Consider the following 27,189-nt stretch of genomic DNA (forward strand, 5'->3'; position numbering starts at 1 on the left):
TTAAGGAAATATCTTTGGAGGTTCTACACAAACAATCAGCAGCAGCGGCAGAAGAAGGAACCAAAAAAAACTTCAATTGGGAATGTATATTCATTCGTGGCTGATTGACAAAGAAGGAATAAATCCAATCAATCGTCAAACACAGAGGAAGGACATCAGATTAAGCAAGGGAAGGAAACAAACTCAACCATGAAGACACAGTAAATAAACTCTCAAAAAAAGACGCCATTCATTTTTGCAATAAACACATCCGATGAGAATAAGAAGTCATCCAAGTCGGTATCCCAGACAAATGCGATAAACACTAAGGACAAGAAAGTTTGAGTCATTGAGATCAAATAAGATTAAAAACAATCCAACCATCAAATAGAAGGAAATATAACGGGAGAGGAACCACAAGTAAGGAAATTAAAAATATTCAACAAATAGTTTGGGCATTAGCAATCAACGTTTGATAGCCAAATCAATGCACAGATTTATCATATCCAATACATGTTTACCGTACAGGTAAAGGAAATGAACGCATACAGACAATGAACACGAACAGCAGAATTATATTCGCAATAGTAGATGAATGATGCTTTACAAAGATCCCAAATGGGATATAAATACTACCGCCGAACCTTCCTGAAGGGGTCCGTCGGCCACAATTATTCTATCCGCTACAAATTATTTACCGACGACGTCGGCTACAGAATACAAAAACACTGTCGGACCATCGGCTACAGAATACCGAAACACCGCCGGACCGTCGGCTACAGAATACAAAATACTGCCGGAACCATCCAGTCGGCTAACACCATCCCCCCCCCAAAAAAACAGTTGTCTCCTGACAACTAACAAAATTAGGAGACAACTTACAGACCACAAAAGAAATACTAGAGAGAAGGGGGTGTCCCAAAAGTGTGCTACTGGCGACGTAACTCGTACACCTGCTCAGTCCGGATTCGGAGATCTGTCTAAATCTAAGAATTAACTTCGACGGCCTCCTTTAAAAGAAGCGCCACATCCATGGCCTGCGTCCTAGCTGACTGCATCTCGTGCTCAGCTGCATCCTTATCTGGAACCGCTGCCTCCATACCTTGCTTAGCCGTGTCTCTCTCCTGCACCATTGCTGCCAAATCTGCCAGTAGTGCTGCCTGCTAGTCGGCCAAGTCGGCAACTAGCTTCTGTCTAGCCTCAGTCTCAGCTGCCAATAATCTCTCTGCTGCAACCCTGTTCGCCTCCGCACGCTGACGACCATAGTAAACATCTTTGTACAGTCCCACAATCTCATGTGCCAGCTTCATCATAGGGGTGTCACTGGGTCCCAACTCCGGCTCAGTGGCCCAATCTGCCAACATCTCAGTTGTCTCCGTTGCCGGCCAGCCCCTGTCTATAAAGCAAGTCTGAAATCGCCGAGGACAAATCCCACGGATATACGCTCTGATCAAGTGCCACTCCCTCCACCGAATCAACGCCTGAATTGCCACATCATGGCCCTTCTTCAATGCAAACTTCATAGTCCTGAGGTAATCCCGGCACCTGTCCTCATCTGACCCATAGTCCTCCTTGGCGAAGGCCTCCAATGACCATTCTGCATCACTGTTTTCCTCCTCATCAGCGGGAGCCATGCCCACCATACAGACAATGAACACAAACAGCAAAATAATATTCACATATGCCAGAACACACATTATGCTTGATAATATCCGTAATAGTAGATTATTGATGCTTTACAATGATTCCCGACGGGATATAAATACTACTGCCAAACCTTCCCGAAGGAGTCCGTCGGCCACAACATTACATCCGCTACAAACTATTTACTGACGACGTCGGTTGCAGAATATAGAAACACCGCCGGACATCCCCCGTCGGCTACAGAATACAAAAACACCGCCGAACATCATTCCGTCGGCTACAGAAACACCGTCGGACCCATCCAGTCGGCTAACACCATCCCCCCCAAAAAGAAAAGTCATCTCCGGACGACAATTACAAAATATCTGAGACAAATTAACAAACAAAATACATTAACAGAGTGACTACAACAAGAGAGATCTGCTTCTGACACATCACTGCCACCTTTGTCCCGTACCTGTAGCCTCTGCTAACACAACACTGTCTCCTCAAGCTGACCTTGATAGCCACCCGTGCTGCTTTCTTTGTTTTCAATTCCTCGGTACCCTAAGCCAAGTGTCGCTGCACTGCCTCCAACTGGATGATTAGCTCCTCCCGAGCTCTCTATGCATCCACCAAGACAGCCTCACAGCCAACACCTGCTCGCACTGCCTCTGGTACACAAAAAGTCCATGCTTGTAGCCACTTCAACTCTTCTCAACTGGTCAGACTCCCACGACTGATATTCGCAACGACCGGGGGTCCAGGGGGTAACGCCCTCGGCGGGGTCGAGGGGCAGGGCCCCCGGTGCCAAGACCAAATTAGCACTTCGCAACCCACACAGAAATGCACGGAACACACTATTTCTATCATTTTCTGTCGATTCTACACTCTTTCTGGCAACCACTGATGCTTCCCCTTCCCTTTAGCACCATCTGTAACTCATTTTGAACAACTTGAATCTGTCGTCGTTTTTTTTTTTTTTTTTTAATTTTTTACTGCTTCCTCTACAATCCACAACAAATCCCTCTGCACACAGAAATTCTTCTCCTTCCCTACACAGATTCCATCTTGGCTCCCGCAATTTTACTGTGATGCCGCTAAACTCAAAAGCGAATGGCAGTATGGAACAGAAGACCACGTGTGGCTCCAAGGCGGACGGATGGAATGGCAACGTGCTTCAGTCGGGGAATTAAGAAGTTTTATGCCCGCGGACCTTTCCTTGTACTGGCGGAGACTTCTGGCGAGAATGATTTCTTTTAAGTCTGCGGCCTTCCTATTTACTGGCGAAGACTGCCCGCACAGAAGAGATGTTTGGAGGTTTTGGAGGAAAAAAAACCCCAAAAAAAAAGTATTTAAGCCCGCGGGGCTTAGCTTGGCAAAGAAAGTGTTATAAAAATTTTACGCCTGCGGACATCTGCCCGCGGGGTTTTTAACAGCCCGCGGACAGACTGTCCACGGGGACCTCCGCTTCTGTGCCTGCGGACAGGCAGTGGTCCGCGGGACTTTCTCTGCCCGCGGACAGGCAGTTGCCCGCGGGACTTTTCAGTCCACGGGGCCCGCTTTTTTTTTCTTTTTTTTTTTTAAAAAAAATTCAATTCTAACACATCAAATAACAGAGGTACCTCCAGATGTCGCCGCCAGGGAGTCCTATAAAGATGACGATGGAGGATTCAACGATGGCGAGAACTTTCTTGCGCGATATAGTTTCAACTTAGATCCGTTAACTGACTGAGCCATCTCCTGTCCGTCCAAGGTTGCCAGTTTGATTGCTCCATTATCGCCGACCTTCCGAATCTGATATGGTCCAACCCATCTGCCCTTAAACTTTTTCACTTTGATTTCATTCTGACCATCGTACAGCTTACGTTTGTTCTGTGCTACCTCCGTCGCCCAATGTGCCTGTGGTCGTCGCACAACTGGATTATTTCCTTGCTGTCAGTGCCCTTCCACTAATTTTATGTTGCGTTGTAACCTTTTCTTTCCTCGCGGTCCATTCACCATGTACTGGACAGTGGGATCTTTTGTTTTTCTGTGTTCAGACTGTATGTTCTTCCCCTCAGCTTCAACCATAACAGCTTTTCCTTCTTCCGCTTCCCTGCATTCCTCCGGACAGTCATTTTCCTGTGTTTTTTCACGTTCGTCGACTGTTAACATATTGCAATTTGGAAACAGTTCGTAGTCTTCTATCTGCCAGTGGTAAAGGCCATTCACCGAGTCTAGGTCGTCGTCATTCGATCTTCCGTCAAGTCTCAATACTCCTTCGTCTGGTTCCATTCTCCTCTTTGCTTCGTTGTCACTTTCGCCATCACTTTCTGAATCTGACGATGCTGCCTCCTCACCGACCATTTGTGTATGCAGGTCAATTGTGAATCTTTTGCCTCCGCGCTCCATTGATAGGGTATTTCGTTTTCAATCATGTTTTACTTTTGCTTGCACCAACCAATCCCGTCCCAGAATAGCATCATATCCTTTTCTTTTTAATGGAATGACCACAAAATCCAATAAAAATGGTTGCGTACCAATGGTTACCGATTGCGCCCTCAAGATTCCCAACGGTTTGATTCCATGTTGGTCTGCCGTGAGCAATTGAAATGCAGGTGGCCACAATGTCGGCTTTCCCAACTTCTTCCAAGTATCCTCCGGCAACACATTCACGCCGGACCCTTCATCGACAATTGTATCTGTCAAAACATTTCCCAAAATCCCCATCTTGACGACCGTCGGATGCCATCCGGATGTGAGTGCCAACAGCATTGGGTCTGTTGCCGTCGCTTCCCTATTGTCCCTTCCTGTGTCCTCCGTTGCTTTCGAAAACGGTGTATGATTCAGAATGGCCGTCCGTAACTGGGGCATTGTGAGAAGGAGGTCACTTATCTTGACCGATATCTCCGTTTGTAAGATCTGTCGTACAATGTTTTGTTCTACGAAGTTCCTTGCCAAGGTGCCGATGATGTCCTTCAACTGAGATGTCCCCATCGATGATGCTTTTGCAATTTTCGCCTGCGCTTCCCCCATTTTCCTCTTTTCCTCCGCTTGCCTCCGTGTAATTGCCAGAACCTCCTCTACATCCGTGCCGACAGTGATTAAGTTTACTCCAGACTTTGGACACTTGGACTCTTCGTGATCGTCGGGTCCGCACCATCTGCATAATAATTTCGGTGTGTTTGCTGTTGTACAATCCCACGCAAAATGACCCCACAAATTACATGCTCGGCATTGAACGATCGGCCGTCCGTTTGCATCATACTGAGTTCGACTTCGGCTCCCATTATTATTGTTATTGTTTGCATTGTTGTTATTTTGCCCTCTGCCATTATTCTTGTATCCTCCAGATGTAGCACCGGTGGTATTCCTGTTTCCACTACTACCCGATGGGGAAGCCTCCTGTGTGAGAAACACCTGCAAAGATCCTCTTGTTTTCATGTTAAAGGGGCAGTCTTTTGTCGAATGGCCCATGATCTGACAAATGTCACAGAATTGGTTCTTCAGACACGATCCTTTAGTATGACCGTCGATCTTACATTTCGTGCACTACAGTTCACTACCTTTTGGCTCCTTCTACATATTTTTAAACTCCATCATGCGAACCATATCCTTCTGTAGGGCACGAACCTTCTTGCTACTACCTTCGTCGTCGCTGCTATTATCTCCGGCAGACTCGTCGTCATCCGAATCAGAGGAGCTAGTTTTCTTCTTCTTTGTCTTGTACGCACTTTCAAGGTCCAGTGCTCTGTTATAAGCATCCACATATGACGACAGTGGCACGATTTTCATTTTTCTCTGCAACTGCGAGCGTAGGCCGTCCACAAACCACCTTTTCTGCAATCCGTCCGCTGGCTTGCTTTCCATTTTGTTTATTAAGTCTTTTAATCTCCTAGCGTAGACGCGAACAGTTTCGTACTTCCCCTGTTTCGTATTGAAAATCTCTGCTATGATTTCATTATCATCCCACAAGAGTTTAAACTCCGCCAAGAACTCCTTTTTAATGTTATCCCAGCTATTTAGCTTTTGTGGATCCGTATCCGAAAACCAATCAATTGCCACGCCCCGTAGGGATGGCGGAAATTGTCTCATACAGTCGTCTTCATCAGTTATGCCATTTGCCCTTCAGATCGTTTCACATGTCTTACAATGTCGAATGGGATCGGCCATACCATCGCCATTGAACTTCGGCAGTTTCTCTTTTGGTCCCGCCATCACAATTGGTTTCTGTAAACAGGTGCTACTCGGTCCTGCAACACTGGCGCTATTCACTCCCACACCGGCGGTCTGCACTCCCACACCGGCGGTCTACACTCCCACACCGACAGTCTGTACTCCCACACCGGCGGACTGGTCTCCCACACCGACGGTCTGCACTCCCACACCGGAGGTCTGCACTCCCACACCGGCGGTCTGCACTCCCACACCGGCGGACTGCTCTCCCACACCGGCAGATTGCACTCCCACACCGATGGATTGCTCTCCCACACCGGAGGTGTCGACAACTGCGAACCTTGGTGAAGAAGAAGGATCTTCTGAAGTTGTTTCCTGCGGAAGTCTATCCCGGACGAAGAGGTCACTCCACGCTCGTGCTCCCTCGGCACTGCGGGCCGTACGAGTTGATGCTCTTCCGTCTGAATTTTCTTCCCTCGACGAACACAATTTCAAGAACTCATCTCGTGCTTCTTCCACCAATTCCACCCGCTACCGAGTCTCCAACAATTCTTCTGCGCTCCGATTTCCCTCGGCAATCTTCTGAAATCTCCATCGGCGTTCGGCTTGCTGTGCCAGAATTAAATTCTCTTGCGCGGTACGGGTTCCATCTTTTTGCTTGACCTTATTCCAATCCTTGTTAAGCTGATTTGGCATTAATCTTCATTCCTCCCACCTTCCAGGTTCATAAGGCAACGGCGCCAAATGTTTACCGTACAGGTAAAGGAAATGAACGCATACAGACAATGAACACGAACAGCAGAATTATATTCGCAATAGTAGATGAATGATGCTTTACAAAGATCTCAGACGGGATATAAATACTACCGCCGAACCTTCCCGAAGGGGTTCGTCAGCCACAATTATTCTATCCGCTACAAATTATTGACCGATGACATCGGCTACAGAATACAGAAACACTGCCGGACCGTCGGCTACAGAATACCGAAACACCGCCGGACCGTTGGCTATAGAATACAAAATACCGCCGGAACCATCCAGTCGGCTAACAATACAAGGATGAAACACTGATTTATTAAAAATATATCTGAACTCTTGATTAGAGAGATGCTCGAGAGAAGTGACAAATCAATATGTGGATAACATACCAGTATCATCAAACCAGGAACCCATGTGGAGAAAAGACCTATTAATGATATAAAATACGAGGAAAATACGTGGATATAAATAGAACCAAAATCACTATCATAGGCTCCTATAAAAAGTATCAGATGCTGCATAAGCAAACTGCAGGATAAGAGGTTAAATGTTTTAAAGAATTGATACCAAATAAAACATCAATTTAAGAATCATCAAACATTGAAGAATAGAACAGAATACTATTCAGTATTCACCATTGCTATATCAATATCAACATGGACTGGAGGTAGTATTGAAATTCATAGATCATGAGCATCATAAGGCATTGAGAAATATTTATAGCCTTTGATAACAATTTCAATAGCAAGCTGATGAATATAAACATACAACGACAATTCACTATGCTTAATAACTTCCACCATACACACCATCAGTGATATTTGCAGCAATAACTATACCTTGAACTCACACAATAAGGAACAATCATTCAGTCATAAAGTCAAGAGGGACGGATTAGGAGATAAGGAATGTGTTTAAGTTGCATCATACAGAAAGAGTCAAGATAGACACCTTTAAGGTTGATCACATCAAAATAGAAATTAAGAATATTATGTCAGATCAATATAGATCACAAATAATGGTAGATAAGGATGGTATTTAAATCAAAGTGAAGGCACTATAAAATATGTATATTTATATTCTCATTGAGAAGCAAGTGGGTGGAGTGAGATCGCAGGTACGGGACATTACATATTGCCAATAGGATCATGGTGCGCATTTCGAATGATTGTAATTGTTATAAACTTGTATTAGGTACCGTATAAACCTTAGCATTGGTCAATGTAGTTATTTATGCATTGGAGAAGTCCTAATAGGTCGACCTGATTGCTTATTGTACCTTGTACAAAGGAAAGTAATTTCTTTATTGGAATGTGTGGAATGTATGGAATGTGGATAATATAGATGTGAGCCTTGATATTGGAAATCAGAGTTGAGCAAAAGGATTAGTCAGATGCTAGATAGAGGTATGAGTGGAATCTATAATTATTCCTATGCACTTCAATGGAACTGTAAAGGCAACTGGGTTGTCATTAGTGATTTGATTGAAAAGTATAAGTTTAAAAATACAACTCACAATTGATTCACCCATCTCTTTCTCTCAATTATGTTGTGTGGATTGTTATTCCTACCAACTATCATATGCAATTACATCTTGTTTTACATCACATGCAATTTTTCAATAGCAAAATCGCAAAATGCATGATGAAAAATAAACTGTTTGACCAGACACGACTCTTATTCCATCATCCTCTGTCAGTTTGTATGATGCTACAAGATGGTCCATGATTGATGTGTTCAAGTTTGGTGAAAACATCTCAAACTGGAAAATGAATCTGCATCCTTAATTGTCTTGCATCATAATGGTGGCTATAGGGAACGCATCTTTGCATTTTTCATGACCATCTCCATCTTGAAAGCATTCTATGCCTACAATCATTCCATTATTCATCCCTTTTCTTCTATGGACTCATCATGCGATTGTTCTTGCCTTGTATCATTCTTTAGTCTTGGAATCTATTTGCAAAATGGGATCAATGACATGATTAGTTGATTCAGTAGATCATACAGGTAAACAGAAGCAGTTGTGAATCTTCCAAGCTAGAACTTTGCAAATTTGGAGCTATGCATACACCAATTCTAGAGCACTACAAGTGAATGAAATACAATGGTAAGGAAATGAGATGCAAGTGTGTATATATACAAACAGGAATACTTATAATTGTTTTTTCAATTCCAATTATAAGTCATTTTGGGAAGGTTTGCTTCCTACAAATGGGCTTTTTTAAGTCCATTTGTAAATCAGGAGAGAGTTCAAAAGTGCTTTAAAAACACTTGGAAGTGGGATTTTTAGTTCCAATTACAAGTAGGGAAAAAGAGTTTTTTATTCCGTTTGAACAAAGAGAAGAATACATTACTTGGACTCTCTTTGTTGGTAGACCTTGTCCTCTTCAATTCAAGGGAAGAACTCATATTGTTTTGAAAAACAATACTTTAAAAAAAAAAACTACAAATCTGAAAGTGGTCTGAAAGATTTGTAATTTCAAAAACATATATATAAATATACAAAAAACCTAGAAAAGAATATTAACTAAAACAGCCCTAGCTTGCATCAAAAGCAAGCCTCTTCTTGAGAATCTTAATTGTAATTGAGAAGAAGTCTTGGAAAATGTGAAGAAAATCTAGGGAAAGATCTTGAACTTGCACCTATATAGACAAATAATCTTGACCAAATCCTCCCCAAGAACAAATACAACTCTCAGTGCTCCATGAATTTGACAAATGGCCATGAATGAGAGAAGAAATGCTTGAGAATAGCACTCTAGCGACCGATACAAACTTGCAAAACATGAATTTTTCTTGGGAATACAAGCCACAATGTAATAGATGTCAAAAACGGTGCCCTAGAAAAAGAACGTTATATTTCTTGATGATAAAAAAAACTGCAACCTTATTGGGTTTTGCCTTTCAATGGGTTTTAAGAAAATCACTGCAAGCTTAGTAAGAGACTTTCTCATAATTATCTACCTATTTTTCTAGGTGGGCTTTAAAATCCATGCTACAAACTATGAAGTAGCTAAGATAAATAAAGACGGTATTTGGATTGTCAAACACAAGTCAAAGATGGGCTTCCAATAGCGATGACAAGGCTTTTGGATGATTTAGCAATCAAAAATCATCGTCGTCTTCTATTCAGCCGTCCACGGACTTTTGCTTGGCCTTTGTAAGTATCTTTATCACAAAAACAGTTTTCAAAGCATGTTATATATGTCAAAATCGCCACCTATGGAGAATGACGGGATTTCAAAACCCATTTGCAAGACTTTCCCTATTACACACAAGCTTTTAATATGACTGTAACATATAAAAATCACTGCTTTTCCTTCATAAAGCCGAGCACGGGGTTTTCTTGAGCAATTGCAAGTCAATTCAATTATAAAGATAGGTGTTTAGACATGTATGATACGTCAAAAATGACACCTTTACTCTTAAAGCCAACCACAGGCTTTTGCTGCCTTTGCAAATCATTTTCTAATAAAACTTGCTGCCTCCATGACTTAAAAGCCTGTGGATGGGCTTTTGTATTGCATTCTCAAGTGATTTCAATATATAAAGGCAGCGACAGGTTTTAAAGCTTGATATACATGCAATGATCTTTAACAAAACTTGTCATTAAACACCTTTGGATGGGTTTTTAGACATGTAATACAACAAAAAATCGCAACTTTTCCTTCATAGAAGAGTTTTTAAAACAGAATTATAAGTGAAAACATGTATTCCTTAAAATGAAAATAACACTTGCAAGCAAGCTTAAAAATCCCACTTCACAAGTTCATTAAAAACTTCTTTTTTTATTTTGGGATGGGTTTCTCATGCACATTTACAAACATTTGAACTTTTAAAGAGAAAACATGTAATGAATCTCAAATGTCCACCAATGCATTATAATCTCATTAAAGTTCACATTTTCTTTTGCAAATATGTAACAGTGGAGTTATAATTCCATTTTGCAAGGAAATAACACCCAAGACGACATGTAATGGCTGACAAAAAGTCCACTTTACAAGATTTTAAACAAGAAATGAAGACTTGCAAGTAGGCTTAAAAAACCACATGCAGGTTACTTAATTCCCCATTAACTCTTGAAATATAGCTCCGATTTAGGCCTAGATAGCCCAAAACAAGCGGAAATTGAAATGCAATCAATCTAGAACACAAAATCAAAAACAAACAAACAATCAAGAAAAATCAAATAAAGACAATATTACCACATATCAAGCACTTGCAGTTAGGGAAGAAAAACTTGTCCCAGCAAGAAAGAAAATGAAAAATCAACGAAAACCTTCAAAAATAGTATTCGAAAGACATGAGACTTAGGAAAATTGAAGGGAATGACTTGTTGGGTGGATATTTTGCAACCGACAGTTTTGAGTAAAAATCCAATCACAAAATAGGATGACCAGCCACAACATGTGAGACAGAGTCTCTCCTACCTTAAAGGGAAGGTTCCCCCTTCTCATCGTTCCTTGGATCAACTCAAAGTAAGCAAGAAGTTGAGAGATTTATAAACAAGGTGTTACTATTATCCTTTCTTCTTAACTTTCAAGAAAGGATCCAATTATTTGTAGAGCGAATAATGGGCGAGGTGCATCTCTAACTACACTTCTATCAAGAGCTGGAAACAATGATACTAATAAACTTTTACTAACTCAAAGGCTAGCGAAAATGTACCAGTTTGGCTCTAAGTCCGGTCGTAGTTCTATATGGATAGAACTTTACAATTAGGGCACAAAGACTCTTAAAAGTAAGAATAATCTAACTATTTTGCGAATTAAGAGAGAAGTATAGGCTACAGACAAAGCTTCTAGCTATATATTTCCACAACCACTCCCAGTCAAAGCTTCGGCTCCGATTGCTTCTTAAATCACTATGCTCTTTTATTGAATACACAATAATAACATGAATCAAGAAAATAGGCACAAATTACAGTCAAAGCTTCTAATTTGCTCTATCACAATTGCTTCCAATCATAACTTTGAATCCAATTGCTTCTTTTATTCACTTTTCTCCCAAATTCATACTACACAATCAAAGTTATTCTTGCACAAATGTGGCAGAGTTTTTTTGCATATAACAAAAGATGATTTTTACAATGAGGGGGCACTCCTTTATATAGGCATAGGAGTTGAGAAAAGGTGGAGGAAAAAGTGGGAGCAACTTGACCAACTTTGACCTAGTCTAACTACAGGGGAAAAAAAATAGAGTTACATGCAAAGTGCATTACATCTTTTACATACACATGTAACTCGCATTACATGTAATTACACATCTAAATGCAATGCATCCTCTCCAACTACAAACATGAAAGAAGAAGAAAGAAGACAGAAGAGAAGGAAACAATCCTAAAGGGCCTTGTACGTGACAATGCAATCCAAGATGATAACAGGATTGGGAGTTCCTGTACCTTGTACTATTGCATTCACGTTGATAACCATGGTCTTGCATCTTTTGATAACCGTTGACTATGATGAATTGTATGTTGTCCTATGGAAACTTGATGTGATCCAGCTTTTCTTGTTCAAGTTGTTGTGAATTCTCCTTTGTAGATTGGTACAAATTGGAGTCTCTGACATTTTGAAACCCTTCTTGACGATGTCTAGATGTACACTCAGAACAACTTTCCATCAGCACTTCTTCTTCTTCTTCTTCTTCTTCTTCTTCTTCTTCTTCTTCTTTTCGAAATAAAGCACTTGGCACATGGGAATACCTACAAATGGAGATTGCTGATTTTCAAAATGTGACTTGGGCTTTCCTTACACGGAAAATGAATTACATGTAATGGAAGGTGGAGGATGAAATGAGATGCAAGTGCAAGTGAAAGATACACTTTACATGTATATGCGGATGAAGCCTAAGATGGAAAGCATGGAAAGATGCCAAAACATGTATTTGCTCATGGACGTGCGAATGCATATGGAAAGGTGAAAATGAACTTTATAGACGCCTTTGAGGAAAAGTAAAGTCAAATTACATGGGAAAACATGCACATGACATCTTTTTGACTTTTCAAAAAGTGAGTTATAATCAAAATCGGACCTTTTAGATGCAATTACACGTAAGACATTTCGTGTAATCGTGTTGTGCAAATGGAAGCGAAAGATGAGATTGGTGAAAACAGAAGTGGAAAATGCGATTACATGCATATGGGATGACGAATGGGATGAAAAACGTGTAATCGCATTTCATTGAGTGAAAGATGAAGTGTTGTGACATGGAAATGGAAAGTGGAGTGAAGTGAAATGTGCTCAAGTTCTTGGGAAAGAACTTGCAATTTCTTCCAAAATGGAGAAAACCAACAAGCAAGCACAAAGCACAAAAACAAACACGTCTTTAGCAAAAGACTCAGAACATGTCAAGAAGAAAGCCACTTCAACATGCAAATTTGAATTTGAAGTTTGGGTAAATTTCAAAAGTGTGAAAATGAGAGTTTTCATCCTTTTTAAATGCAAAATGCACTTTTCATGGCATATATATGGACAAATGGGCAATTTCAAGCTAAACTATGCAAGGAAATAGCAAGATAAGCACAAATTAAATAGCAAGAAAGAAAGAGTCCACTTGCATGAAGATTAAGTGCCAAAAATGAAGGAGAAAGAGCCAAAATAGCAAATTTTATAGACTTAAGACAAATCTCCCTTAAATTTGGATTTTCAAACAATCTTTTGACTTTTTCTGCACTTGCATGTAATGGACATTCAATAGTCGAATTTGACATGAAAGTGACAAATAAATAGTCTCCCAAAACAATATCATGCATTTAAAACTCAAAAACAATCCCTCTTGATCAAAGGTAAGGGTTGGAAATGCATTTTTTTGAGTTTTTTGAACAAAAACATGACTTTTTTATGCAAAAATCTGAGCCATTTTTGCAAAACGTGGCCAAAAAATGCATTTTTTGAGTCATTTTTGACTTGTGAATGCAAAAACGACTTCCCAAAATGGATATACATGGATCCAAATGCAAAAAAGTTGCTTTGAAACACATAAAAGTGGATTAAAACCCCAATTTTCTAGGCATTTCCAGCAAAAACGTGATTCATAAAACACTTGAAATGAATTCTTTTTTAGCTTCTAAAGTTGAAAATGTGTATCACAATGCAATGTAAACAACTAATAAGGCCAAAACGACTTGTCTCCAAGCAAAAATGTTTTCAAAATTTGAAGATTTATGGAGTTTTATGCAAACTCGTGCCCTAGATTAAAAGTTTCAAACACGTTTTTGGGTGCAATAAACTGATTTTTGATGAGGGCAAAATGATCACCACTCCAAAACGTTTTGAATGCAAGTGATTTTATCCAAATCCATGGAGATAATCAAAAGTTATGATCAAAAGCGGAGGTTTTTGGAGCAAGAACATGTTTTCTTCACACAATAGGACATTTTTATGTTCATTACATATTTTAAAACATGTTTGAAGGCAAAATAGGACCTTTTAGAGTCCATTGCATATTTTAAAATATGTCTTGAGATATAATCTCACTTTTTGAGACTCATTGCATATTTCAAAATGTGTAAAACTCTAAAATCTCACTTTTTGGAGTCACATATTTTAAAAAACATGTCTCACCTTTTTGATACACAAGCACAAAAACTCAACTTTTCATAATTTTTTACATGCATTTGCATATAAAAAGTCCACTTTGAGGCATTTAAGTTATGTATTTCACTTAATTTTATAAAAATGTCATCAATATGGGTCAAAAATAACATTTATGCATCATATTAATCAATATAATACATAAACATTATATTAAAGTGACATTTATATAAGTATTTGATTTAAAAATCAAAAATTTAAAAAGTAACTATATAGTTCTATAGTCAGTTTAAGTGAAAAATTAAAAAGTAACTCAACTTAAAATTATAACATAAAGTGCACTATAGTCACTTTAAGTTATTATTTAAAAGATAAAGTAACTTTAAAACATAACAAAAAGTGAGTAAATGTTATATTTTTGAAAAAGTGAATGTCAAAATGAAAACATAACATCATTATTTTAATTCGTGCTGTTGCACCTAAAATGTCTAATTTTGAGGCACTAAAATGACCATATCTCTTGACTGACAACTCCGATTGACCTCTAAGTTAAACCAAATCGAAGAGGAAATCGAAGGGCATGACATGAGCAAATCCAAAGGACCAAAAACAAGCAAACAAAAACTCAAAATCAAAGAACGGACTGTGAAGGCTTCAAAAATCAAGCAAAAGCTCGACAGAAAGCAAAACAAAAATGACTTGACGAAGACCTTCAATAAAAGGATTCATTATATCAATTGGTACTGATTGGTTGATCAATACTAACCAATTAAATAACGAACTAAACTCAGAGAAATGCAAAACTAAGCTTGGAAAAGTTTCGTACTGTTACCTACATTTTGTGGTGACAAAATGTAGGACAACATGACTGACTGCCTTCATAACATCATTTTAAATACCAAACTTCAGAGAATTTGCCTACGAATTCATGAGAATATTTGTGTAGAGTTGTCCAATGTTGTAAATTCAATATTGGGGACAACACATTTGTAAACTCAAGCTCTATCAGTAGAAAACTATAATCGCAAACATTTATGTTGTCACAAGGGACATAAAAAATGCCTCAACCAAAGTTCCCACACTCCAACTCAACTCAAACTTGGCAAGGCCAAATCAACTTGTGACTCGTGTTTCCACAAAATGACTCACTAAAGACTCGACAAAGTGAAAAAAAACCCTTCAAATTTAAAAACTTTCAAGAATTTAAAAATTGTTTCATGCACCCATTATTGAATAAAGCTTAAAGATACAATGGCATCATCACATAGAAGTTAATTTAATCACATCCTAAATAAACATTGATCACATATGTACAAATGCAAATTAATACATTGACGACAATGAATACACTGACAGATAACTAATATTATCAAACACAACAATAGTCGACCACATCATCCTCCCCCCCCCCTCCCCCCCCCGAAAAAATGAAAAAGTCATTATCCAAGAAGACTAATGATAAGAGTGTAGATAATGACTCGTATTGCACAAACTTAGAGTTGTAGTGTACTTCAAAAAAAAATGGGGGGTCTTGGGGCAACACTCCCAGCGAGGTCAAGGGACAGTACCCCCAGCTAGATCCAAGGGGCAAAGCCTCTTGTGGGGGTCTAGGGTAAACACCCCTAGAAGAGTTGAGGAGCAACACCCCTCACAAGGTATGATGGCAATGCTCCAGGTGCGCTCCCTGTTGCAATATAGGGTGGAGTTGAGCGACAGGGCCCCCACCACCAAGACCAAATTAGCACCTTCAAAAACTACATAAAACTCCATAGTATGCATCACTTTCTTGAATTTGTTGGATGCCAAAAATAGTACTAATAAAGTTGAAAATTGCAATTTCAAAATCTCCTCCTGCCAAATCTCTTGTTAAACAAAGCACAAGAACTCAAGAAATTGGCGGCGTTGTTGAGAAGGGCGCCATTTACGCAGCTTCTATTTGTGATGTTATTGAAACTTAATAATCCACTCAGATTCTAGAACTAACTTTTTGATACAGTGCAAGGCTAGGGAGTCCCCAAAGGAGATGTCCTAGCCCCCAACAAATAACCACATAGCGAAAGAATAACAATAACACAAAGATTTAGATACCAAAATAATGTCAATTCTCATAATATACTCATAAGATTTACATCCAACATGCCCGGCTGTAAGGCCTTCCAAGTTAAAACCAAATACATAAGCAAATATAGCAACCGCTCTGCAAGATCTCGCAAGATCCAAACCCTAGCTAGCCCAGATCCACAATCTAATAGAAACTCCAAGAAGAATCTAAACTTGTCCTCGCAAGCCACCAAGCAACCTTCTTGTTTCCCAACCCGCAGCTACTAGCTCTGCTCAATTTATCTCTTCTCGGCTACTCTCTAACTGACTTACTCCATGCTGGATAATGAATAATGACAAGATAAAAACCTCTACTTATACCAAACCAAGCCACAAGTTGGCCCCTAGCAAGTTACATTAAATAAACCCTCAAGCGACAAGTTACATTTGTTATATTTTCTTTTTTCTTTTTGCTTTTTTTACTTTTTTCTCCCTCTAATTTTCATCACTCTCCATATTTTTATTTTTTTTAAATATCTCATTGATTTTTTCTTCAAATTAATTATAAACTATGTCCCATTTTATTTTGTGATGCAAGATGCTCCTGCATCAAACTCCCCAGGTAGATAGAAAAGTATGTCCTATACTTCGATGCCAAAAGAAATTTCTCCAACCAACTTCATTTTCACCAAAGGTTTCTAATCCATCCCAGACAGAAAAACAAATCTCCACTCAAACATTAGAATCAAATGAACCTCAATAACCCAATCAGCATGCTCACTCCTACGAACAAATTGAATATAATGATTCACCAGCAATCTCTGCAACTGATAACAACCAGCCATGATAACATCCTCAAACACGAAATCAATGTCAACAACATGTAAGCTCAAATCCACAATAAGAGCAACTTGTAAATCCTCAACCAAATCAACCATAGGCAAATCAGGAACAAATCTGCAGTATCATGTAGATCCTCAACCACATCAGCAACATGTAAATCCAACTTGAAATCAGTAGCAACATCCATATCCTCAACAAAAGAATGTCCAGCAACATGTGAATCAAAAACCATATCCACATCAGCACTAATTTGGAAATCCATATCAACCATATAAGCAGTAACTGATACATCCTTAATCATCTCAGCAACAACATATGAATGTAGATCCATATCAGCAACTATATGCAAATCCTCATAATCAGCAATCTCATCATCCACGATAAGATGCTCTACAATTTCCATGGTAGATCCATTCAACTGATTATGAAAACAAGTCTCCATCTCAACATCAAGAAGGTTAGGAATCTCTTCAGCAACAACCACAAGTTGCTCTGCAGGTTTAGCATCAGACTCCACAAATTGATCAACAAAACCAACTTCCACCTCAACCTTGCCATGCCCTCTTCTCTCTCAAACAAGTCTTCTAACTGACCAGACAACTCGTTTCCAAATCAGTAGACTCTAGCTCTATAAATCTCTGTTAGCATAAATGCTGATGGTATTCCTTTGGGGGAGTATCCTAAGCATTGGAGAGTATTGATATATTGCATTCATGACTATGTTTGTCATTGATGACAACATAGCAATAAGTCTGTGAAGACTGACAAAGCAGCAAACAGAGATCTTAGTTGTACGGACAATGTTTTGATTGTTTGGTGATGCACGTTCATGGACGTGTTCGATATAGTGTCCTGATGTTAAGGTTTAATGCGCAATACCTGAGTCAAAGATGTACGGAAGATATGCCTAATTCATAGAGAGTAGTACAGAGATAGAGTACATAAGAAGCAATTTCTGATGTTTGTATTATATCTTCTAACAGAGATATAATCTGGAGATGCGCGGTCATCCAATGACATACAACAGTCTGATGATGACATCAACAAATGCGCAAGCCCTAGTGTCACATGTGTGAGAAGTTGTATAAATTGTGAACCAACAGTGCTACTGTAATTATGAATTAATCAATTATCTTATTATAATTAATTGGGAAAGCCTCAAGGCCGACTGAAGGAATTATTTTGAAGATACAGTATAAAGGAAAGATGTTTTCCATGTTGTAATGTGAAAAAGAGTATTTAGTGTATGTTCTATATGAAGTGCGAAAAAGAAGCAGAGTGTTTTGTGAATGCGAGTAAGCAATCCAAGGGATCATTGGATGCGAGATTTGTAATCTGGTTACAAGATTAAAAGGAGAAGTCTGGTCGACAAGACAAAGAAAGAGGAAGGAAGTACTATTCATTTCTATTATTCTACAAGGAATAATACAGAGATCATTTGAACAATGGGTTCATTGGTCTTGCCCTGAAGCTATTTAGACATTGGGTCCCTCTGTCTTCTACAACTCTTAACAAGATTGGCATAACTCCTAACAGAGATTCAAAGTCTCCTAACAAGGACTGATATTGTACTGAATGTTGTTACAAACTCCTAACAGGGTCCATCCTCTAACAAGGAATATTTATATTAGTACATCATCTTGTAGGTATCATCTCTACCGGGGTTTTCCCTTTGGTCAAGGCTTTCCCTAGTTAACATATCTGGTGTTATTGTGCATGAGTATCTTGTTGTGGTTTTTGATTATATTGCTCATGTGGTTAAAGTTTAATAATGTTGATAATTGTGATTTTAGTTGGATAACTGATTCACACCCCCCCATCTCAATTATATTGGTGGACTATATATTCTAACAATCTCTATGAAACTCAACCATGCCTTCCTTAACTCGATCAATCAAACTAGCTTCCAATCGAACAGTAACTCGATCAGTCAAACTTGCTTCCAACTAAGCAAACATGTCTGAAATCTTTTTCTCCACCACATCACGGAGATTTGCAATCACCTTAGGGTCCAATTCTCTCAGAGCCATCTTCCAAGATCTTCGCAAACCCTCTGCAGCAAATCTCCAACTAGATCCCATCTTCACTCAACAAGATCAACAAGTCATCTTCACAACCATCTCTCCATATCAGGATCCATCTGCGAGTCCTCTCCAATTGTAAGTCAGAACCACAATTTGCCACCTCACAACAAAGATATCTAGGACTCTAGAAGGAAATATCCACAACAAGATCGAATTCTTCTCTACAAGATCGGCCTTCGCTCTGATACCATTTGATGCAGTGCAAGATAGGAGAATCCCCAAAGGAGATTATGTCCTAGCCTCCAGCAAATAACCAAACAATGGAACAATAACAATAACGTAGATATTTAGATCCAAAATAATGTCAATTCTCATAATATAATCATAAGATTTACATCCAACATGCCTGGCTATAAGGCCTTCCGAGTTACGACCAAATACATAAGCAAATACAGCAACCGCTCTGCAAGATCTCGCAAGATCCAAACCTTAGCTAGCCCAGAACCACAATCTAGTAGAAACCCCAAGAAGAATCTACACTTGTGCTCGCAAGCCACCAAGCAACCTTCTTATTTCCTAAGTCACAGCGACTAGCTTTGCTCAACCTCTCTCTTCTCAACTACTCCTCTCTAGTTGACTTCCTCTATGCTAGATAATGAATAATGACAAGACAAGAACCTCTACTTAAACCAAACCAAACCACAAGTCAGCCCCTAGCAAGTTACATTAAATAAACCCTCGAGCTACAAGTTTCATTTTTTTTCTTTTTTTTCTTTTTTTTTCTTTTCTTTTTCTTCTTTTTTCCCTCTAATTTTCGTCACTTTTTCTCCATTTGTTTAAAAAAAATTCTAAAATTTTTTTTTTCTTCTCTTTTAATTATAAACTATGCCCCATTTTATTTTGTGATACGAGATGTTCCTGCATCACTTTTGCATCTCAAATTGAAATGTTTTAAGACTACAAAGAAATAAGTTTTAAAAAATAATGTTTTTATGTTTTTGAAATGCCCAACTTTACATCAATGTTAGTCAAGTCAACTGGCTCGGACCTAGCAAGTCAAGCTATGACCGCGACTCAACGAGTCACAGCAAGTCATACACTTGACTCGGATGAGTCTGAGTAAGAGTCATTTTGACTCAGCAGGTATAAATACTCAACTTGTAACTCACCATGAGTTTGGGAACTCTAGTCTCAACCAAAGTTGAAAAACTCACAAAGTACCCATAAAACTCATGACTACTCACAAGCTTAAAGCAATAGTAAGTTACTCAAAACTTGTAGTGGTTTTCTGAAGAACTAGTGACAATTTTCACCAACTCAAAGATTTTCATGAAAAATGACAAAATCAATCTATCTTTGGTTTTTTTCACAAAATTTATAATGTTGAAAAAATATGAATTTTAAAACATTTTTTTAAATGATAATGAGAGGAAAGACAAATTTTTCTCTTAAGTGATTGTAAAAATAGTATGAACCATGAAGGTTTTTGTGGCTTCAAAACCTTACTTAGGGCTTCCTAGCAAGGACTCCTTTTAGAAAAAAAAGATCTGGTAAAATATTGGATGATTATTGAATGAGCAAGATGCTCATTGTATAGATTGCAAAAGAGATGTTATTAGAAGCATTCTAATAACAAAAGAATAAATTAAAAAAGAAGACTAGAAACATTCTAATATTTACAAGATACACAATATTGACCAATAAATAAATAAGATATTCAAAGATACCCTCTCTTAATGGTCAATTTGTCAACTAAACCAAGAACCCCTATGAACTTAATTTTTTTTGGAAGGAGTGAATTGGTGAGAATATTGGCAATATGATCAGCTGTAGGAACATCCTACAAATTCATCTTCAACCAACTAACGTATAAAATGACAATGAATGTCACTATGCTTAGTGCGCTCACGGAAGACTAGACTTCTAGCAAGTTTGTAGACCTCTTGATTGTCGCAAAAGAGGGATGAAGGGCGTTCCTAAGGCACATGGATGTCAAAAAGCATCCCATGAAGCCAAATTGCCTCAGCTTTGATTATATATTAATATTAATCTTCTGTTGAGGAAAGAGATACGTCTTAATACTTACTAATCATGCAATAACACCTGTGCCAAAACTAAAGACGTGCCTGGAAGTAGACTTTTTGTCACCAATTGAGCCTCCCAAATCCTTGTTTGTGTAACTAATAAGTCAGGCATCTTTGGTTCATTCATAGAGTGTACCAAAATCAGAAGTGCCCTTGACATGGTGCAATTTGCACTTTGTTGCAGCCCAATGATCTGAAATGGGAACTATCATGAAGTGAGATATGTCATTCACTGCAAAGCTGAGATCGGATCTAATGGGGGTGAGATAGATCAAACAGCCTACTAGTTGTCTAAATGTGGATTCATTCTCAACAAGAGAACCAAATTTGGATGATAACTTGAGACCAAATTCCATAGGTGCAAATACATGTTTACAATCCTACATTTTGAATTTGTCCAACAGAGACCTGCATACTTCAACTAAGAGATGAAGATACCATTTGACTGCTGCGAAAAACTCAAGCCTAGGTATTAGTGGAGAAGTCCAAGGTTAGTCATGTCAAAGATTGACAAAGATTGGGTTTGATTTCCTGAATCGACCATTCAGGATTGCTCCTGATAATCAAATCATCAACATATATAACCAGAATGATGATATCACTGCTAGCAATCTAAAAATATAGATTTGATTTAGGACCCTTTTGGAAACCCTAATTTATGAGGTACTTATCAATTTTCATGTACCATGTCTAAGGAGCCTACTTGAGGCCATAGAGTTCTTTTGCTAGTTTGAGTACCTAATGTTCTTTACCGGAAATGTTGATTTCAGGAGGTTGCAACATATATACTTCTTGTAACTTGTCATTCAAGAAAGCACTCTTCAAGTCCATTTGATGTACCTTCTAGTTACATTGAGCCACTACTGTGAGGACTAGTCTAATGGTGCTCATCTTTGTAATCACAAAAAAACTCTCTTCATCATTAATTCCTTCTCGTTGAGAGAAGCCTTTGGCAACAAGACTAGCCCTCAACTTATCTAAAGTACCATCAGCTTTGTATTTGACTTTGTAGACCCAATTTCATCCAATGGGTTTCTTTTGTACAAGAAGATTTGACATAACCCAAGAGTTATTTTTCAATAGGCTATAATGCTCAGTCTGTATAGCTTCTTCCCACTCAAGTATCCCTTTTTCCTTTGTGTATGTTTGAGGTTCATACACACTATAAATAATGGTCAAGGGAGCAAATTTTACAGAGTCAAAAGGTTTTCTCTTCTTCCGAATGGTTTTATCCTTGATGAGCTCATCATCATGAAGGTCGCCAATTGTCTTAAGTTTTCCATTTAGGTCGGAGAATAGAAGTGTTGGCATCAAAAGTAGGAGGTCCAATGGGATCATCATCATCAACTAGAAGACCAGATGAATCTTGAATAAAATCAAATGCTATGGCCGCATGTCTGGGTGAACCTACAAGAGAAGGAACTAGTGGAGAGGCAAGAATAGGAACAGCTAGAGCCTTCTCAACTAAAGCCCTTCCATTAGATGGACCTAACGGGACACAAATATCCAAGTCCGAGCTCGGAGAGACTAAACTTTTGAATTCCTAACTAGAGAAAAGAGCTGAAATGGCCCTCGTTCCTCATCAAAGACAACATCATGACTAAATCTAAGACGATTAGTCTCAATGTCAACCAGGCGGGAGGCTTTGTGATTATCACTATAGCCAATTAGCATGAGTTTCTAGCTCTTGGCATCTAGCTTGGTGTGTTTAGCATCAAGGATCCATACAAATGCAATAGAGCAAAAAACTTTGAGATGACTAATTCTAAGCTTATGGCCTCTTTTGAAGTCTACTTCTTAATTGCCACTATAAGAGAGAGGATGAGAAGATATACAGCAATGAAAACAGATTCAGCTCAAAATTTACTTGAAACCTTCTTGTGTTCAAGCATAGACCAAGCTATTTCAATAGTGATGCAATTTTGACGCTCAACGACACTATTTTGTTGAGGGATGTAGTGTGATGTTGATTGGCACTTTATGTCACTTTGATTACAAAAATGGAAAAGGCAAAGGAATGTCAGTTCTAAGAGTAATAATATGTCAACCTGACTGTTTTTCTACAAATGATTTGAAGTTTTGAAATACAATAAACACCTCTGATTTTTCACAAAGGAATACACCCACATTTTACAACTAAAATCATCAACAAAAAGTAAAAAAATATTACAGATCACCAAACAACTCAAATCTTAACTCACAATTTGCTCAAATCTCATAACAAGTCATTCTAGAGTTAAAAATCATGGAATCAGTCAACTCTCCACTCATAACCAACTAGAATCTCATCACAGAACGGAGAAGCCATAGGTCCACAAACAACAGCATGGACTGGTTGTAATACCTTAGAAGCTCTCAAGGAGTCATCATCTGAAAAAGGAGTGCGATGTTGCTTCCCAAGATGACATGCTTTGCAAACTCCAAGGCTCTGAATCCAAATCATTGGCAGTCCAATGACAAGATCTTCCCGAACAAGCTGAGAAAGATAGTGCAAATTCAAGAGCTCATATCGTCGATGCTAGAGTGTACTAATAGAGGAGCAATGAGAAGCCATAATAAACTCCTAGGAATACCAAAAGTCCACAGGTTTGAAAAGACCATGATCTTCGACACCAACAACAACTGTGGACTGAGTTTCCTAATCAATGATATTGCACCAATGTGAATTGAAGGTCACATCAAGCCAACGAGAATGCCTCAGAACTTTACTCGGAAAAAGAAGATTAAGTTCCATGCCAAGAACATAGTACACATCAAGAAAAATCAATTTCCTTCCTCTAGACTGAATATGAATATTGCCTCTGCCGACAACATTTGACTCTTCTCCTCAAAAAATAACTGAATCTAAGAATGGTTGGAAATCTATGAAGCAATCCTGGTGATGAGTGAAGTGGCAAGAGGTGCCTGAAGCAATATACCATGCAGAGAACTTTGCATGATCTTCAAGTCTTTTGGCCATGAAGGCTTAAAACTTAAAAGGTAGGTTTGCCTAGCTCAGTGAGCTCTGCAGCATGCACTTGAGGTTGTGAACTAGATTTCTTGGCTTGAGCAATGAAGTGTTTCCAATACTCTAGAATAGACACCATATACATAATGTTGGCAGAATGAGAAGCTTTTATTCCATGTAATGTTGTATCCAAAAGTAACATGCCAGCTTACATATATTTAGCACCCCAACGGTGGGTTGAGCATACCAACTGTCCGTTCCTACAACTACATGAGAACCAATAGTAATTTCATTGTCATGATTAATCAAAACATAAAATATTATCCCTACTAACTAAACTGAGGATAAAAATGTGTTTGACTCAGTATCGGCTCAATTGAAATTAATTTTATGCAAGGCTGAAGGGGGCCAATTTAGCTCATGAAGCAACTGTTTTCTATAAAACAAGAAATGGAGGGTTTGTGTTGTCAGATGATGAATTTAAAAAATAGAAACACTTGGCAGGAAGTTGGTTTAAATTAATCAGATTTCTAAAATCCATTATAAGTGCAAATCAGTTTTGTGGAGTTTGATTGTGTGCATATTTTTTATCATCAACGTTTCAGATCACACACAATGATCCATCATCAGGATGAAGAGAAGGCAAACATACCTGCATATCCAGTTTTTGCAAGAGGTTTTTGAGGGTAGCAATGTGGGCCATTATGCATCTGTTGAATACAGCCCAGAGCTTCCTGGGAGGGAAGATGAATCAAAGGATTTTCTTGCTTGTGACGATGTTGTGTATGAGATTATTTTTGGAGAAGGAACATGTTGTTTTGGTTTGGGAACTACAGAACAAATTGATTTACTGTTGCTCATGGAGAAGGTGATGAAATGAAGTTGAAACAAGTGTTGACTGTTCTAGATGAGTTGTTTGTTGAAGGTATGTGATAGAGAGATTAAATTATTTCTGATTGTGGATTAATGTATAAGCTTGTGCCTGGAAAAGTAGCTTCTGAAGATGACTTTGTCAAGAAAATTATTAATTCTGACTTGGCATGGAAAAGATTAATTTTAGTGTTTGTGAACAGAATAGGCTAAGTTGAGATCTCTGATTGGCCTGGTTGTAGTGTGAATTTAGAAGTGAAATTGTAGGGTATGTTACAGCACATGGCTGTACGGATTGGACCTCAAGGGAGAGATTGTTGGGAGTGTGAAGTTCAACATCCCAAGCCTTCATTTTTTAGCTGCTAAGGCCCAATTGGTTGCAAACATAGGAATTGAGAATAAGAATGGCTATTCCAATAACAGTTTTTTTTTTTTTTGGAATGGACATAAGCTCATTTTAGGGGTAAAATGGAAATATATATTCCTATTCCTTAGCACTCCAAACGGAAAATAGAAAACATATTCCTAAGGGCCCGTTTGGTTGCTGGAATACAACCCGAATAGGAATAGGAAATTAGAATATGATTTGTATTCTTTGTTTGGTGTGTGGAATAGGAATAGGGAATAGGAATACGTATTCTCATTTTAGCCCCAAAATGAGCTTTTGTCCATTCCAAAAAATACCTGTAATTGGAATTGCTATTCTTCCATTCATTTTAACTTTCTCAAATTTGATTAAATTTTCAAATCCGCTTTGACCTGGGGTGAGCGCTGGAACTTTGTTTTCAATATTTTCAAATATTTCAGCGATTTTCCAATGGCGCTGATTGCATCTTCAGAAATATTTTCAAATGGCGCCGATTGCAAGTTAACCCTATTCCAACTTAAGCTTGCATAACCAAACAAGGGATAAACAAGATTGGATTGCATTTTTCCATTCCTATTCTTCATTCTCCATTCTCATTCAAATTTTCTATTCTAATTCTCAATTCCTACGCTTGCAACCAAACGGGCCCTAATTTCCTATTCCTATTCCAAAAACCAAAAGGGCTTATGAATGTACAAAGAGATGTGTACATGTACGTGTGATAATAATTAATGATATAGTTTCCAGCTTTCCTGTGGATGGAGAAAATTAATGGTGAACCAAGTAATTTACATTGTGCTGTGTTGCGTTATGTTTGTCTCTATTTTTCTTTTATGTGGTTAAATATGTTGTCTCTGCTCGTTTTATAATTCACAGTATACTCCATCATCCCCAGAGATTTCAGAGTATTGAAATAAAAGTAGTTGCATTCGATCACTTTGAAACATTAAAAAAAATGTGAAGATTTCTTCGTACTAAACAAAATCAATGATGAAATTCACGTCAATGTGTAGAGATAACTTACGAAGCCTCTTTGGCGGAATCTTCAGTTTTGACGTTCGAACTCTGCTGCAAATAAAAAAGATATTGACTTAGTTAAAGCTAATGAATTACAATTATACTAACGTATGAGAATCCAAACGTAGTTTACTCTTCCGAAATCCATAATTTTGTTAGAAGTGAGAAAATTGTCAGAAAATTTTGTATGAACAGAATTGAAACTTAATACTAACCCCTATATAAAGATTAAATAGATCCTGGACTGCCACTCGCATTGCCTGAAAAGAGGAAGGCCTTCTGCTCTCCATTACCTAAGCTTAGCGTTGCTTTGCTTTTTCCTCGCCTCTGCAAAATCGGCCCAGGTTTGTATATACAAAGAAAAAAGTGCAAGATTTACACGGAAGATATATTCTTTCAGCTTAAGGCGTATTTATACACGTAGGCTTGGGTATTTACGGGGTTTAAAAAACATTTTGCGGAGGCCTCTTCTCTCCTCCTAGCCTTCACCCTCTCTAAATGGTTTGTGAATATTTGGGAGTTTCGATATTGACATGGGAGTTAGCGAGTTGAATTTAAGAGTTGTGTTTGACCAAAGTACAAGGTGAACGGGATGTATTTTCTTTGAAAGTTTGGGTTTTTAACAACATTACCGAGACTTAATCTTCTTTCATAACTACAAGGTGACCGTGCACTCATCTACGGAATTGTTTGGGATTTTTTCCACTTTCTTTTTCAAAAGAGAATCTAGGTGTAAGGCATTGGCCTACAGATTGATGCTTAGAGCAAGCTTAGTTTTCTAATAAGAAGATCTTGTGTTTGATTCTCATTGGAGGTTAAATAAGCTTAATAAAATTTTAAAAAATCTAGGTGTATATCAAGAGGTCAATAGATATTTGTGTTGACATAATGAAATGAAATGATATTACTAACATCCACAAGAACAAAGGTCTATGGAACC

General features: G+C 38.4%; 1 protein-coding gene across 3 annotated transcripts in view; it reads right to left on the bottom strand.

Annotated features, from left to right (window-relative positions):
• Window positions 1-26,843, bottom strand: part of LOC149564443 (mediator of RNA polymerase II transcription subunit) — a 381,382-nt gene extending 354,539 nt beyond the window's left edge. Inside the window, exons 1-2 of one of the 3 annotated variants that reach the window (XM_089817990.1) lie at window positions 26,465-26,843; window positions 26,257-26,297 (exon numbers count right to left, since the gene is read on the bottom strand). In XM_089817990.1, the coding sequence (XP_089674116.1) occupies window positions 26,257-26,297; window positions 26,465-26,539 (116 nt within the window). In that variant the 5' untranslated portion in view covers window positions 26,540-26,843. Of the gene's footprint in view, window positions 1-26,256; window positions 26,301-26,464 lie in introns of all 3 variants that reach the window. The other 2 variants (XM_089817989.1, XM_089817991.1) reach the window with 2 other exon arrangements.
• Window positions 26,844-27,189: the final 346 nt, after the last annotated feature.

The sequence above is a fragment of the Cupressus sempervirens genome, chromosome 3, assembly GCF_028749045.1.
Source record: "Cupressus sempervirens isolate cs-2001-9-10 chromosome 3, ASM2874904v1, whole genome shotgun sequence".
Classification (NCBI taxonomy): Eukaryota; Viridiplantae; Streptophyta; class Pinopsida; order Cupressales; family Cupressaceae; genus Cupressus; species Cupressus sempervirens.